This window comes from Suncus etruscus, chromosome X, assembly GCF_024139225.1.
Source record: "Suncus etruscus isolate mSunEtr1 chromosome X, mSunEtr1.pri.cur, whole genome shotgun sequence".
Taxonomy (NCBI): domain Eukaryota; kingdom Metazoa; phylum Chordata; class Mammalia; order Eulipotyphla; family Soricidae; genus Suncus; species Suncus etruscus.
This window is the reverse complement of record NC_064868.1, coordinates 7,256,702-7,270,068: the sequence shown is the minus strand read 5'-3', so window position 1 is coordinate 7,270,068 and position 13,367 is coordinate 7,256,702. Positions and strand designations below refer to the sequence as shown.

Here is a 13,367-nt window from a genome sequence, read left to right as displayed (position 1 = left end):
GTGCTCAGGGATAACTACCAACTCTGTGTTCAAGGGTCACTTTTGGTGGTGGCCCGGGGATTAATCAGGCATTGGCTGAATGAAAGGCAAGTGCTTTAACACCTATGTTTTCTCTCAGGCCCAATTAATTTCCTTCTCTTTGTGACTCTCTCTTCTTCCTTTCACCTTTCTCCTATCACTAACTAAAACTTGGCTTCACAAAAAAAAAAATACAGAAGCATTCAATGTAAAGACATTTGCTATCTGCAGTTACTAATTCATAAAAAATAGCTTATAAAACTTATTTAGTGCATGCTTGTATGCTTATGTCCTCCTCAAAAACCAGTTTATTACCCTCATCCCTCCATTCTCCAAGCTCCATTTTGAGTCCTCTTGAGCCCAAGTGGAATCTGAGTTGCATAAACATGCTAGGCACACAATGGAAATCATCACTTTCTGACCCTGAGCCTGCTTCTGCCTGGTCTTTCCCAACTTCTCCAGTGGCCTCCATTTTCTTTTATGAACTCAGATTGGGACCTGTAAGAAGCAAAGGTTTCTAGTTTCTGGCAGTAAATCATGGAATTTCTGGTGCCAAACGAGTAGGTCCCCTGATGAGGTTGTTTTCACCAGACACTAAAACAAATGGTCAATTCAGCCACTTAATTGGGGGAAAACATTACTCCAACCAGCTTCCTGGCATCTGTTATTCAAGATGACCAGCTTTTTTTTTTGACTAAATGTTCAATTTTCAGTTATCAAATATTATGTAGACACAACACTAAACTAGACGTTAGTCACCAGTCTAAAACATAGATCAAGTACAAAAATAGTAAAACTATGGAGAACTTAGTAAAGAGTAGCAAGAGAGAGAGAGAGGAAGAAAGAAAAGAAACACATATTACTTGAAAATGGAATGTCTCCAATAAGGTTCCCCCTTTTTTCCATCAAAACCAACTAACACTTCTCTTATGTCCAACCTGAGGTTTAATACCAGCAGAATGATTATATGAGCAAATATGACATTCACATGAATACAAAGTGTTTGTGTGACCCTTTTAACAGAAAGTCTTCTAAACTATCTAACCTTTACTTTTTATTTGAAATTGTTCCTATGTCTTCCAAACAAATCAGTTACCTATTAGAAGAAATGGAACAGGAGGGAAATGTCCCTCTAATGAGTAAGTTTTATATTAATAGAATCAAGATTGGAATAGTATCAAATACTTTGTTTCCTTCCTCATTTTTTTCCTTTCCTGCCCTGCACAATTCTGACCTGCCACATGATATTTTTCTGTTTTTCACATGTACTTTTCTTGGTTTTAATAAGGAAGGGAGCCCAGTGAGCCAAAGCAGTGTGAGAAAAGTCGTTGTTTCATTCCTTCTGGCCCCCGGGAGAAGGGAAAATATTCCTATTTCAAAAATAGTATGCTTGCAAGAGATTTCCACCTCAATTTTTAAAAATAGTGGGCAGCCTTTATTGGCAAATACTGGAATTAGTATGCAGTAAAACGAGATTTTCACATTCAGGTAGAGATATCCGTTGTATTTTTCATAAGATAACATCCTGTTCCTAGGCTATAATATTATGTCTAAATCTTATGAAAAAGTTTGAGGAATTTGAAAAAAAGGTTTGAGGGGTTTGTAAATTAGCAGTGGCTTTCAATGATTAAGTTCATTATCACATTATGATCAACTTGAAGAGGACTAATTATGGACTTAAAGCTATGGAGAAAAATAAATTGGTGTAGAGCTTCAATGTTTTCATATTAAAGAAGTTAATCCATCACCTCAATGGGAAATTAGGAGATAATTCAACTGGACCTAAAATTTGCTTTTGTTTTCATTTGAGATGCTTGGTAGCTAGGTAGTATGAAAAGAAACAAATCAGCAGCAAACATCATGTAAAAGAGAAAAAAAAGGAGACTATTTTCTTTTATTACCTGAGCTAATTTATCCAGTAAGGTATAATGAACACAAGGACTAACCTGAGTCATTGCAAATGGATGACAAATTGCAGATTTTTCTCTGGGGTTTGACTCCTGAAAAGAAAAAAAAGAACAACCCAGCTTGTTAAGCTTGCTAATGCCTATCCATTGACACTACATTGTCAAGAGAATTCTAAGATTTAAATATCAAACTTAGTAGGTAGCCAGAGTATTCTAAGTCTGGCAAAACTGGCTGGTTAAATTGTACTAAGACTAGAGGGAAGAGAGAACCTTCATTTCTCAAACTATAGAACTTGATTCCTTCTTCTTTAGTCTGTCGGTGTCTGATTCCCATGTCCTCCCAACAGTCTCTTCAATCCATTCCCAATCAATCCCTCTTCTGTCCAACATAAACAAAATAGCATGAACACAAACCAAGCATAGAGAAGTTAACTAAAATTGCCCTGACTCATAAATTCTCCTTCCTTTCCAGGGTGGAGTAGTCCATGAACACTATAAATCTGGTCTTGCCTCTTTCAGCGAGTACATATTAGAAATTACATTAGTGGCATGCTATCAGTTCACATGGGCAAAATTACAAAATTTAAAAATTGTTTTCTAAGCACCTGATATATTCTACAGACCTTGGGAGTTGCCAGGTACAGACCCTGCTGTCAAAGAGCTTACAGTGTAGTGGGAGTAGTTTAAAAAAAAACTAACAGTAATAAAAAAAGATAAAATGAGAGCAAGATGAAATGGTGACCAAGACAACAGACCACACAGAAGTCAGAGACAAATGGAAAATGAAATAAGCCTCCTTAGAGCAAAGGACTTCATACAAGTTACCCTGAGAAACATTTGCTCTTGGGGCTGGAGAGATACTACAGTAGGTTCAATCTCAGTCTCCATGTGGTCCTCAGAGCACACCAGGACTGATTCCTGAGTGCAAAGTCAATTGTAACCCCTGAACAGTGATTCCAAAACTAAAACAAGACCTATTTGTTCCTGTGATGAAAAAAGTATATTTTTTGTTTGATTTGAAAAAGTCTCGTCTTTTCCTTCATCTCTTTGGTGATGCATAAAAAAGTTATAGTAAACGAAAGGGTGAAATGCTCATAATAAAACAGCCCAAGGGGAAAGATGGTCATATTAAGGAATCTTCAAGTCTTCTCTTTAAGTTTGGCCCAATGAGAACTCTGAATGCTATGTTTGATTGCGATAGAATGCTCACTGCACCTTAGAAATGCTTAATTTTTCACTAAGAGAAGGGGTTTGGACACAAATTAAAATTGTAATTTGTGTTGGGCATATGCTATACTTTCTGCCAGAATGACATAGTTGATGTCTGATGTATGACCACTAGCAAAGAGTTTTGATTCTGTGATGCCAAAAGTTATGATTAGTATATTTCTATACTATTCTATAGCAATGTTGCCCACTTTAAAAGGAAAAGTTTTTATTTTAAATATATTTACTTCTGGATAGAAGTTATTAGGAATATATATTTACAAAAAGTATAGTGTATGTAAATGTACACAATAATGCTTTATATGTTCTTTACAACCACTGGACTTTTTTATCAACTAAGATTTTCTTACATAATATTTACAATGTATTAACACCTTCATTTCCAATGATATATGTCTTTTTCTTCTCGTTAATTCTAATAATTTTCTTTCCTGTTGTTAGAGTTGTTCTCTCCATGGATACTTTTCCACATATGTGGCCCCAGGTCATCCTTGAAATAATGAGTGAAAAAAACTTTTCAAATGGTCAACAAAAATATTTTGGGTCACACAGTCTTGGGCACAGCTACTCAATTAGAGTTGTATTGGAAAATTAGTTATAAACAATATGTAACTAAATGAGCATGGCACTGTTGTTTACAAAAACAGATGATGGGCCATATTCAGCCTAGAAGTCACCATTTTCTAACTCCTGCTTCAAATGAACTAGAAGCAACCAACCCCTGCTTTTGTTCAGTATACCATGTCTTTAGTTTTGCACTCAATGCTTCCTAGTACAAATAAGTCTATCCCTATTTTAATTGAAAGGGTTTGACATTCATCGTCCTGACTCTTTCCTTCATTGTCTCCTGTTTCTAAATTTATTTTTCACCAGTCTTTATTTCTATGCCTTTTACCCAAGTCATAAACATGTCGGTATGTGATCATTGTCTTCATTTACATGAATGAATCATTGTTATCTATTTGTTTTTCTTGTTTTCCTTATCCCTCCTCAAGGACTAAAAGCTCCTTGAAGTTGGGGATTGTGTCTGAGCATTATTATTAAGGCCCAACACAAAGTACAACTTTGGGTAACAATTTTATAAGCATCTATTATTAAGAAAAATTTTTACTTTGAAGAGATAAGGAAAAGAGAGAAATAAAACGCAAACACAGTCATTTGTTAAATTGTACTTCAGATACATGAAAGAAAAGTTTTGATATATTTGATAAGTCATACCTGATGAATTGAAGGTTTTTACTATAGTGATTTTAGTTTTGTCTGCAAAGAAGCAATTAAAATATTAGAGCAGAACTATTGCTTGTTTTTTTTCTTTAAAAAAAACAAAACAATATGCCATGAGTATTGTTTTAGTGAAGCACTAAGAAAATTATACCATTGACACCCTAAGACGTTATTGCTGATCTCAGCAGCAGAATGAGTTGCCATATGTCTATAGTAAAACATTGGAATAGGGTAGGTCTGGGAATCAGACTCCTGCTTATACTCTAATAGGTCACAAGCACCACACACACCACTGCTTGTGTCATTTTACTTCTGTTTCTACGGACTGCTTCTACACAAGTGAATGTGGATTTTCACTTTAACTGTTTCGAAGTAAGTCCTCCTGCAGGTGGTAAATTGTAAAGAGCATGTGATTCAGAATACAAAAAAGGCAACAGTAAACACAGGATCTGCCATATTACTAATCTATACTCCAATAAGTACTATTTCTATTGTGGGTAAAATACTAGTATCTCCATTACAATGATCAATTAGAGGTTCAGACTCGCTGGCTAGTCATAGCACAAGCAGAGCCAGGACACAGTGGTGCAAAATCAATGACCCACGGGTAAGTATCAGAACATTCTGAAAAAGGAAACCCAAGAAATATCTTCCTTAATACACTTTAGAGACAACATTCATGGCTCATTTTCTCAGATAATGTAAACCAGATTTGGAAATCACTGTTGCAAGGATGGGCAATTAGAAGAGGGTGTGTTCAGGACAGATTTTGGAAAATAAAGTATATGGGAAAATTCTGGAAAAAATAAACACAAACAAACAAGCTCAGATCCTGGAGGATCTGTTAAGATCAGTTAAGAATTACTTGCATAATTTATTATTGTTCGCTTCTGTTTCAATGTGTGACTGACCCACAGACAACAATTGTTGGTAATTACAGAGGATGATAACATTTTGAATGATCAATATGAAACCTTTAAATACATTGTTTGCCAGAGACTTTCTTTTCCTTCCTTCCTTCCTTCCTTCCTTCCTTCCTTCCTTCCTTCCTTCCTTCCTTCCTTCCTTCCTTCCTTCCTTCCTTCCTTCCTTCCTTCCTTCCTTCCTTCCTTCCTTCCTTCCTTCCTTCCTTCCTTCCTTCCTTCCTTCCTTCATTTTTGGGCCACACCTGATGACACTCAGAGGTTACTCCTGGCTATATGCTCAGAAATTGCTCTTGGCTTGGGGGACCATATGGGACACCAGGGGATTGAATCACAGTCAGTGAGGTAAATGTCCTACTGCTGAACCACCACTACAGCCCCTGATACCTATTTTTTAGAGAAAACAAAACACGAGTGTGGAATAAATATCTGAATCTCATACTAAAGTGTTTGTGGAGAAGAATGCTCAACCTTGCAAATAATCAAGAATAGAAAATAGAATCTCTTTGGTGAAGGGTACAGCTACTCATGGGTGTGGTGTTGAAATTTTGTGCATGGGAAGTCATCACTAACAGTGATTTTACTTATATAACATAAATATGGTTATGATGGTATTTATGTAAATCACAGAACTTCAATCAATTATATGTATATAAAATTTAGGGAACTGAGAGATATTCAAGAATATATGACATTGGGGCTGGACAGATAGCACAGTGGTAGGGCATTTGTCTTGCACGCAGCCAACCCAGGACGGATGGGGGTTTGAATCCCAGCATCCCATATGGTCCCCGAGCTAGCCAGAAACGATTCTGTGTGCAGAGCCAGGAGTAACACCTGAGAGCCATAGGGTGTGACCCCAAAACAAAAACAAAACAAGAAAAGAATAAATGACATAGTCTCAGCTATCAGTGAAGATATAATGACATAGATTTTTTTTATCAAGTGCTGGCAGCAAGGTTACTGAATCCAACCTTTTTAGAAGGTAATTGGGCACTAGGAATAAAGGGCCTTAAAATATTCATAATGCTAACCCATTAAATGCTTGAAGTGCATCCTATAAAATTCAGGGTTGAAATACAAAAATGTGTGTAAGGATGTTCATTACATCAATTTCTATAAGAAAGTAGAAGCAACTTTAATGTTCAACATATGGAATTTAATGAAATATTAAATCACAACTTGTAAGTACCATTGGAAATATGGGCCCGTGGAAATAGTTATATTGTAATATAGTTCATAAAATCAATATAAACTATGACTATTTGGGGAAAGATATCTATTATGTGTGTATATTATACTGACTTAAAATATGCCAAATTATTAACAGTAATAGTCTTAGGAAAGTTAGTTTAGTTATCACTTATCTGTTTTGCTTTTTTTCTAGACACTGATTTGTTTTTGCTAGTTTTGGTGGGAGAGGGGAATTTGGGTTTTTTCCCTTTCTTTGAATTAACATGTATTGCTATTATACTTATAAAATATTAGCTATTAGTTAAATGGAGTGCTATATCCATAGTTCTTTGAAAGCTCAAGGCTGTGGTGACAAATTCAATGTCCAATATCAAAGTCAAATAGGTAATAACAATTGAAGGCACAGGCAGGAAGTGGGAACAGAGATAACTTTTACTAAACTCCAGATCATACAAGTGAAAAATTTAAGAATCGAAGCCAAGTTAATATATTTATATATAACTTGATATTACCTGTTTTGTTTAAAGTAGCTAAGACATTTTCAGCAGCAACTGAAATGAAATAGCAAAAATTAGCCTAACTCTTCACATAGTTAACAAACATGTCTTAGGTTCCTTAATCATTTCACTTTTTCCCAAATCCCAGAGAAGTTATTGAGCTTCGTAAAAGCCAATTGGCAACGTTGAATGTGTTTACTGCCCATCCCCTCACCACTATTCATTATCTCTAAGCCCCAGAGACAATGCCTGAGCAAGCATTTATTCATTCAAACTGAGTTTCTGAACACAAGCTCAAGGAAAGTTTTAGACACATAGCAAACACACAAATGATGTGCCTAAAACATAGCAACACTTCCATCATTATTAGATTTTAAAAAGTTTATGTTGCTGAAAATCGTGTCCCTTTTTACTCCCATTATAATGAAAGCCTTAGCTAGCTTTCATGGTTCTGTGGATGCATAATATATTTTTACGTAAAGGGGCACTCTAATAGTAAAGCATCTTAGAGTAATCCTATTATAAAATTGGAGTTATTTGATATTGTGTTCAAGTGACTTTTAGGAAAAACTCGTTTTTTTAGTCTAGTTCATTTAGTATCCAATTTAAAATGGAATCTATTGTATTTATGTACTGAAATCCATTCTGGGTTTTTTGGTTTGTTTGTTTTGGGGATCACACCCCAAGGCAAATGCCTACCCAGAAAGAATTTAATTTTTAAGGTAGTCTTGAGGACATGTAGGGAATACAAAGGTTACGAGGCTTACCAGGGTAAAATTGAGAGTTCAATCAACTTTAAACACACGCAGCACAATCCTAGCAGTTCTGCTTTCTGTATTCCATGTTGCCACAAGTAATTTCTGGCTGCACTGTGCACAAAAATGGGTGTGACCTCCAGAATGCATGGCAACCAAAAGATGTGAGCGTACCAATGCCTCATTGAAATGCATTCTTGAACTTATATCATGTTGGCAAATCTTTGGGTTTTAAAAAGTTTATGTATTACATTATCACAACATTAAAAAAAACCAAGCACATAAAATGCTTTATGCAGCCAAAGAAAGCTGTTTTGAAAATGCTCTTTCACTATAAGAAGCAACTGCACATAAAAACAATAGTTTTTGCCCTTTCCCATGTTTGGCCCAAATGTGACTTGAAACCAATTTTGATGACTAGGAATCGCATCATGATATTTAGCTCCCTAACATGTAACCACAAGGTGATTTTATTTTTATCTAGGGACTGTGAAGTGGTGGGTTGTGTCTGGCACAGGAAGGCAGGGATGCCTCTTCCATCCACTGCTGGAAGAGGCAAAATGTGCTCTTCTGTCCAGTTCGCCTTCCTCCACCAACATAGCTGGATTCTTTGTTCTTTTCTCTAGAATAATGAAGCCAGTTTATTTTTCATTTCTTGTGATTTACAACTTGATTAGTAAAATATTCATTCAAAACACTGTCTTTGAACATTGACAGTCAAATCTCATGCTCAGGCATTCTGATATCACTGGACAAGGTGTCATATGGAATGAGTTGGTGTGGTGTTGAAGAACAAGAGCAAGAAGATGTTTATCTCATAGACAGAGATAAGCTGTGTTGGTGGGCTCTGACAGTAAGAATTTGGTTACCAAACCCGGAAGTTTAGGTCACTCTCTATGCTGGGCAGCTTTTTGCTTGCTTTCTGTTGTTGTTACTGAAATACATAAAATTTCAGCAACCATTCAATGCGCTTATTCATATTAAGGGTTATTAATTTTCATATACTTCAGAAAAATCCTTACTATTGAGCCAGGGGTGATGTATAAAATATAATGAAATAATAAACTTAATAGTTTGGGCTAAATCAATGTTTAAAAAATGTTTTCAAAATCTTGCTTAGATTACCTCTGGAATAGGGGACAAAACCCAATCAAAACTAGTTCAATTGCAGGAGACAAATAAAGAACACAAGAAATGTTTCTAATTCATTAATTCTTTGAAACAATTATTTTTTCACTATTTTGAGATGTAATTATGAAAATAAAAACATGCCACCAAACTAACATGTGCTTACTCTGTAGGTCCCATACTAACTCTGAATATACATTTACTCAGAGAACTTTAGAGAAGAATTTGAGAGACAAAATAATGGTAACTGTCTCAATATATAAAGAATCTGAAACTCATGATCAAAAAACCTGCTCCTACCCAGGGAATCTCCTAGAAATAAACCCATGAAGCATACCGAATATAGGAGACATACTACCTTCAAGAACTTTTCAGAATTCTAGAAAACATTTTATACTTTGAGAAATTTGTCATACTACAATTTTGAAATATTTTGGCACATTGGTTCTATTCTTCTATAATGGTGCTTGGCAATTTCTCCCATAGTAGATTTATAATTAAAAAACACCAAAATATTGCTACTATTCAATATCATACTGCCCAACACAATTTCTGGCTAAATTATTTTTAATATGGCCACTATTAAGGCAACCAATCAAGTTATGCTGAGAGGTCAGTCTACTACACACATTTTACATGTTTGAATATGTAAAAGGCCCAATGACTTGACTAGCAAAAAATCACAAGGAATATAAATCCAAATGTTTTACAATGAAACAAGTTTTGCAGAAGGGCACCTGATACCCAGCCTGTGAGTACATTTGGATATGTCCACACCCTTGGTTGGCCTATCTGCTTTAAACCATCCATGCATTCACTGAAGTGTTCTCCCTGTCTGTCCTACATTGCTGCTTCCACATTTTGTCTTTTGCTACCTTTATTTTTAAATTACCAAGCTTATTTTTTGAGATGCTAGCTCCTGAGCAAAGGTTCAAAGCATGGATCTGGAATCTTCTGTCTTGGTACCAAGCTGCATTTTAAAATGGGTTTTAAGTTTATGACTCTGATGAATGTCAAAGGCATCCAAAGAAATGGCCTACGAACACCATGCACAGTTGCCCATTTGTCCCCAAATGCTCCTTCCAGTTTATGTATAACCAGAGACCCAAGTCTTCTCAGACTATGCTAAATGACTAGCAGTGAGTGAGTGCCCCTGAAGCCCTATTTACCATTTTAGAAAAACAAAATTTTCTAAAGATGTTACCATGAGTAAGTATGATCATGGTTATTATACCAGAAAAAAATTACAGTGGTCACTTTGCTCTAGAACCAAGGTGCACAGTGACATAAAAAGAGCTTGGACTCTGGAGATTTCATACCTGATTTAAATCTTTGCCCTCGGACTTAGTATGTAATGATAATTATTACTAATCAAGGATCATCTCCTATCATCTTCATAGTTACCCTAATTTTCAGATGAAGACAAGGAGGTATAGAAAGATGAAGGAACTTGCACAAAGCGACACGGATAGCAAAGGTGGTGGGAGAATACTAGCTCTGTTCAAGCCAAATCATATGGCCCCAGAGAATGGATGAGCATGTAAATGAGAATTTAAAGTTATTATTATTAATGTGAAGTGAATTTAGGATTAACATAAATGATAATGGTGGAAGTACATTTTCACATATAAAAGGATAGAATGTGAGGTAATTCACAGGTTACCATCAGAGTCTTCTGGAATCTATGTTATATCAGAAAGTATAGAGTGGCAGAGATCAGAGAGGTTACAGGCTACGTATGGGGGCTGCAGGCAGACTTTTCTGTCACCCCAGAAAGGTCTGTCTCACCTCCTAAGGGACAGGATTAGAGCATGTCTCACTGAGGTCCTGTTCCATATAGCAGGTTCTCTTTAGGCCAAACTGGGTGTCAGTTACAATTTCTATTTATTTTTTTTGGGGGGGTTTACACCTGGCAGCCTCAGGGGTTACTCCTGGCACTATGCTCAGAAATTGCTTCTGGCAGGCTTGGGAGACCATCTGGGATGCCAGGATTCGAACCAATGACCTTCTGCATGAAAGGCCTTATCTCCATGCTGTCTATCCGGCCCCACAATTTCTATTTCATTTCTTTACCTTTTCAATCTTTGAATGGATGACAATAATAGTTTATTAGAAAATAAACCTTCTGTGGGGTGCTGAGTGCTGAGGGAGGATATTTAAGAGAAAGTCTCATTCCTCAAACATAAGATCATTTGGTACATTTTCGGATTGGTGGTTTTTTTTTTGGTTATTGTTTAATTTTTTAATTTGTTTTGTTCTGGGGCTATTCCGGCTGTTCTCAGGGATCACTCTTGGCTCTGCACTCAGGTATCACTCCTGGTGGGTTAAGGGACCTTATGGGGTTCTGAGGGATCTTTGCATGCAAAGAAAGCACCCTACTCACTGTACTATCTATCTCTCTGGCCTCTGGCATGTTTGTGCTCCTGCTACTCTTCAGACTTATAAAACAGAATTCCAAAAGGCCATGGAAGAGCTGTAGCAGTTACCACATTAAAAACCCACACTTTATTTCCTGAATTTCCCCCACACAATGTGGATGAACCATTATGTCTGTCCTCTTCCCCAGTATCATTACTGATGTCTCAGCTGCAGACCTAATAACAGACTTCACAGGGAAAAATGCTTTTATTGCATCTAACTACATGTCTGATATTACATGCAGAACTTTTTAGAATAGTTTCCAAATACTTTCCAAAGTCAGAAATAACAGTCTTACCAGATGATGATAACACAGTGGAATTCTGAGGGTTTTCTGTGGAGGAAGAAGGTGTTCTAAAATTAGTTTCGTTTATGCATGAATCCTAGAACATCATTAACGAGAAAAAGTAAAGCAGTTGCAAATGGTTACCGAAAGAGGGCAGTATGTTAACTGCAATTTTTTTTCAACAGCCTAAGCAAGTCTTTTGAAACAATTCTGTCCATTTCTGATGGTGGACAGTGCTCAGTATATTTGGTGATATCATGGTTCCACACTTTAAAACTCAAGAATAATAATAAAGAGCGCTAATTGTGGACAGGTGCTCATTCAGATTTGTAAATGTTCTTGTGCACAAAGCATGAATTAAATTTCTCTTAACTGGACTTCTTTTTCTACCAACAGGCAGACTTTACACATATGAAATCACTTCTGATAAGCTTTCAACTAGTTCAGTCATCTTTTAAGGTGTGAACTAAAGAGCCCTGAACTATGTATCTGGGGGTAGCTTTTAAGGTTCCTTGAAGGAAATTCTGTTTTATCTCTATGAAAAATAAGATATACTACTGAAGAAGCTTCAGAAATAACCCATCAGCAAAAAGAAGAAAACTAGAAATATCTATAATATCATTACCCATAAACAAAATTCCATTAACCTTGTAGCATAGATTCCATTCTGTTTGTGTGTGTCTAGCTCCATGTGACTAGAAATACATGTATGTTTAAAAGTATGTGTATTTTATATGTATGATACAAAATATTTTATTAATTTGGGGCCGGAGTGATAGCACAACAGGGAGGCTATTTGCTTGCATGCAGCCAGCCCAGGTTTGATCCCCGGTATCTCATATGGGCCCCTCAAGCCTATCAGGAGCTGTTTCTGAGCACAGAGTCAGGAGTAGCCCTGGTGCACTGCAGCTGTATGTGTCCCCCCCAAAAAAACAATTTTTTCATTGATTGGACAAATTATTCATTCATATAGTAATTTTTTGATGGATGCTTAATTGTGGTGAACTTTTTCATTGTTACAAACAGCGTTGCACTAAAGTCCTTAAGTAAATTTTGTGTTTTCATTTTTGGGGGTCACACCCAGATGTGCTCAGGACTTAGTCCTTGTTCTTCACTCAGGAATCACTCATGGGGCTAAAGAGAGAGCACAGAGGTAGGACATTTGCCTTGCACATGGCCAACCCAGGGCAGACAATGGTTTGATTCCTGGTTTCCCATATGGTCCCCCCAGCCTGCCAGGAGCAATTTCTGAGCGTAGAGCCAGTAGTAACCCCTGAGCGGGAGTGACCCAAAAACAAACAAACAAACAAATAACATTTATAAAAAGAGTAATCACTCATGATAAGACTCAGGGGACCATATGGGATGCTAGGGACTGAACTAGGGTGGGCTGAATGCAAGGCAAGTACTCTACCTACTATACTATCTAACCAATCCACTTTGGCTAAGCTTTGTTTAATTTTTAGTTTAAAATAACTGTGGTTTACAAAGTCACTTATAGTTGAGTCTTAGGCATATGATATTTCAACCCCAACCCCACCAGCAGTGTCAACTTAGTGTCAACATTAGTGCTTCCATGCTCAATCATTCTCCCCACTCCACCACATCCCACCCACTGTCTGCCACCTAGACTGACACCTTTAATTTCGGTAGTTGCATCTTACATCCTATGTTTTCAGTGTTGTTGAGTCTGTGCTTTGGATGTATCACTATACCACTCTCCCTCATCACCAGTATAACCAAAGCCCTGAAATTACTTCCTTTCTCACCTTCTTCCTTCCTACCTTAAT

At 36.7% G+C, this 13,367-nt stretch overlaps 1 protein-coding gene across 1 annotated transcript in view; it reads right to left on the bottom strand.

Annotated features, from left to right (window-relative positions):
* The window catches only part of ADGRG2 (adhesion G protein-coupled receptor G2), a 69,886-nt gene that overhangs the window by 33,631 nt on the left and 22,888 nt on the right, over positions 1 to 13,367 (bottom strand). The window contains exons 2-5 of the mRNA XM_049767450.1: positions 11,590 to 11,625; positions 7,006 to 7,044; positions 4,371 to 4,412; positions 1,965 to 2,018 (exon numbers count right to left, since the gene is read on the bottom strand). Coding sequence (XP_049623407.1) covers positions 1,965 to 2,018; positions 4,371 to 4,412; positions 7,006 to 7,044; positions 11,590 to 11,625 — 171 coding nt within the window. The remainder of the gene's footprint in view (positions 1 to 1,964; positions 2,019 to 4,370; positions 4,413 to 7,005; positions 7,045 to 11,589; positions 11,626 to 13,367) is intronic.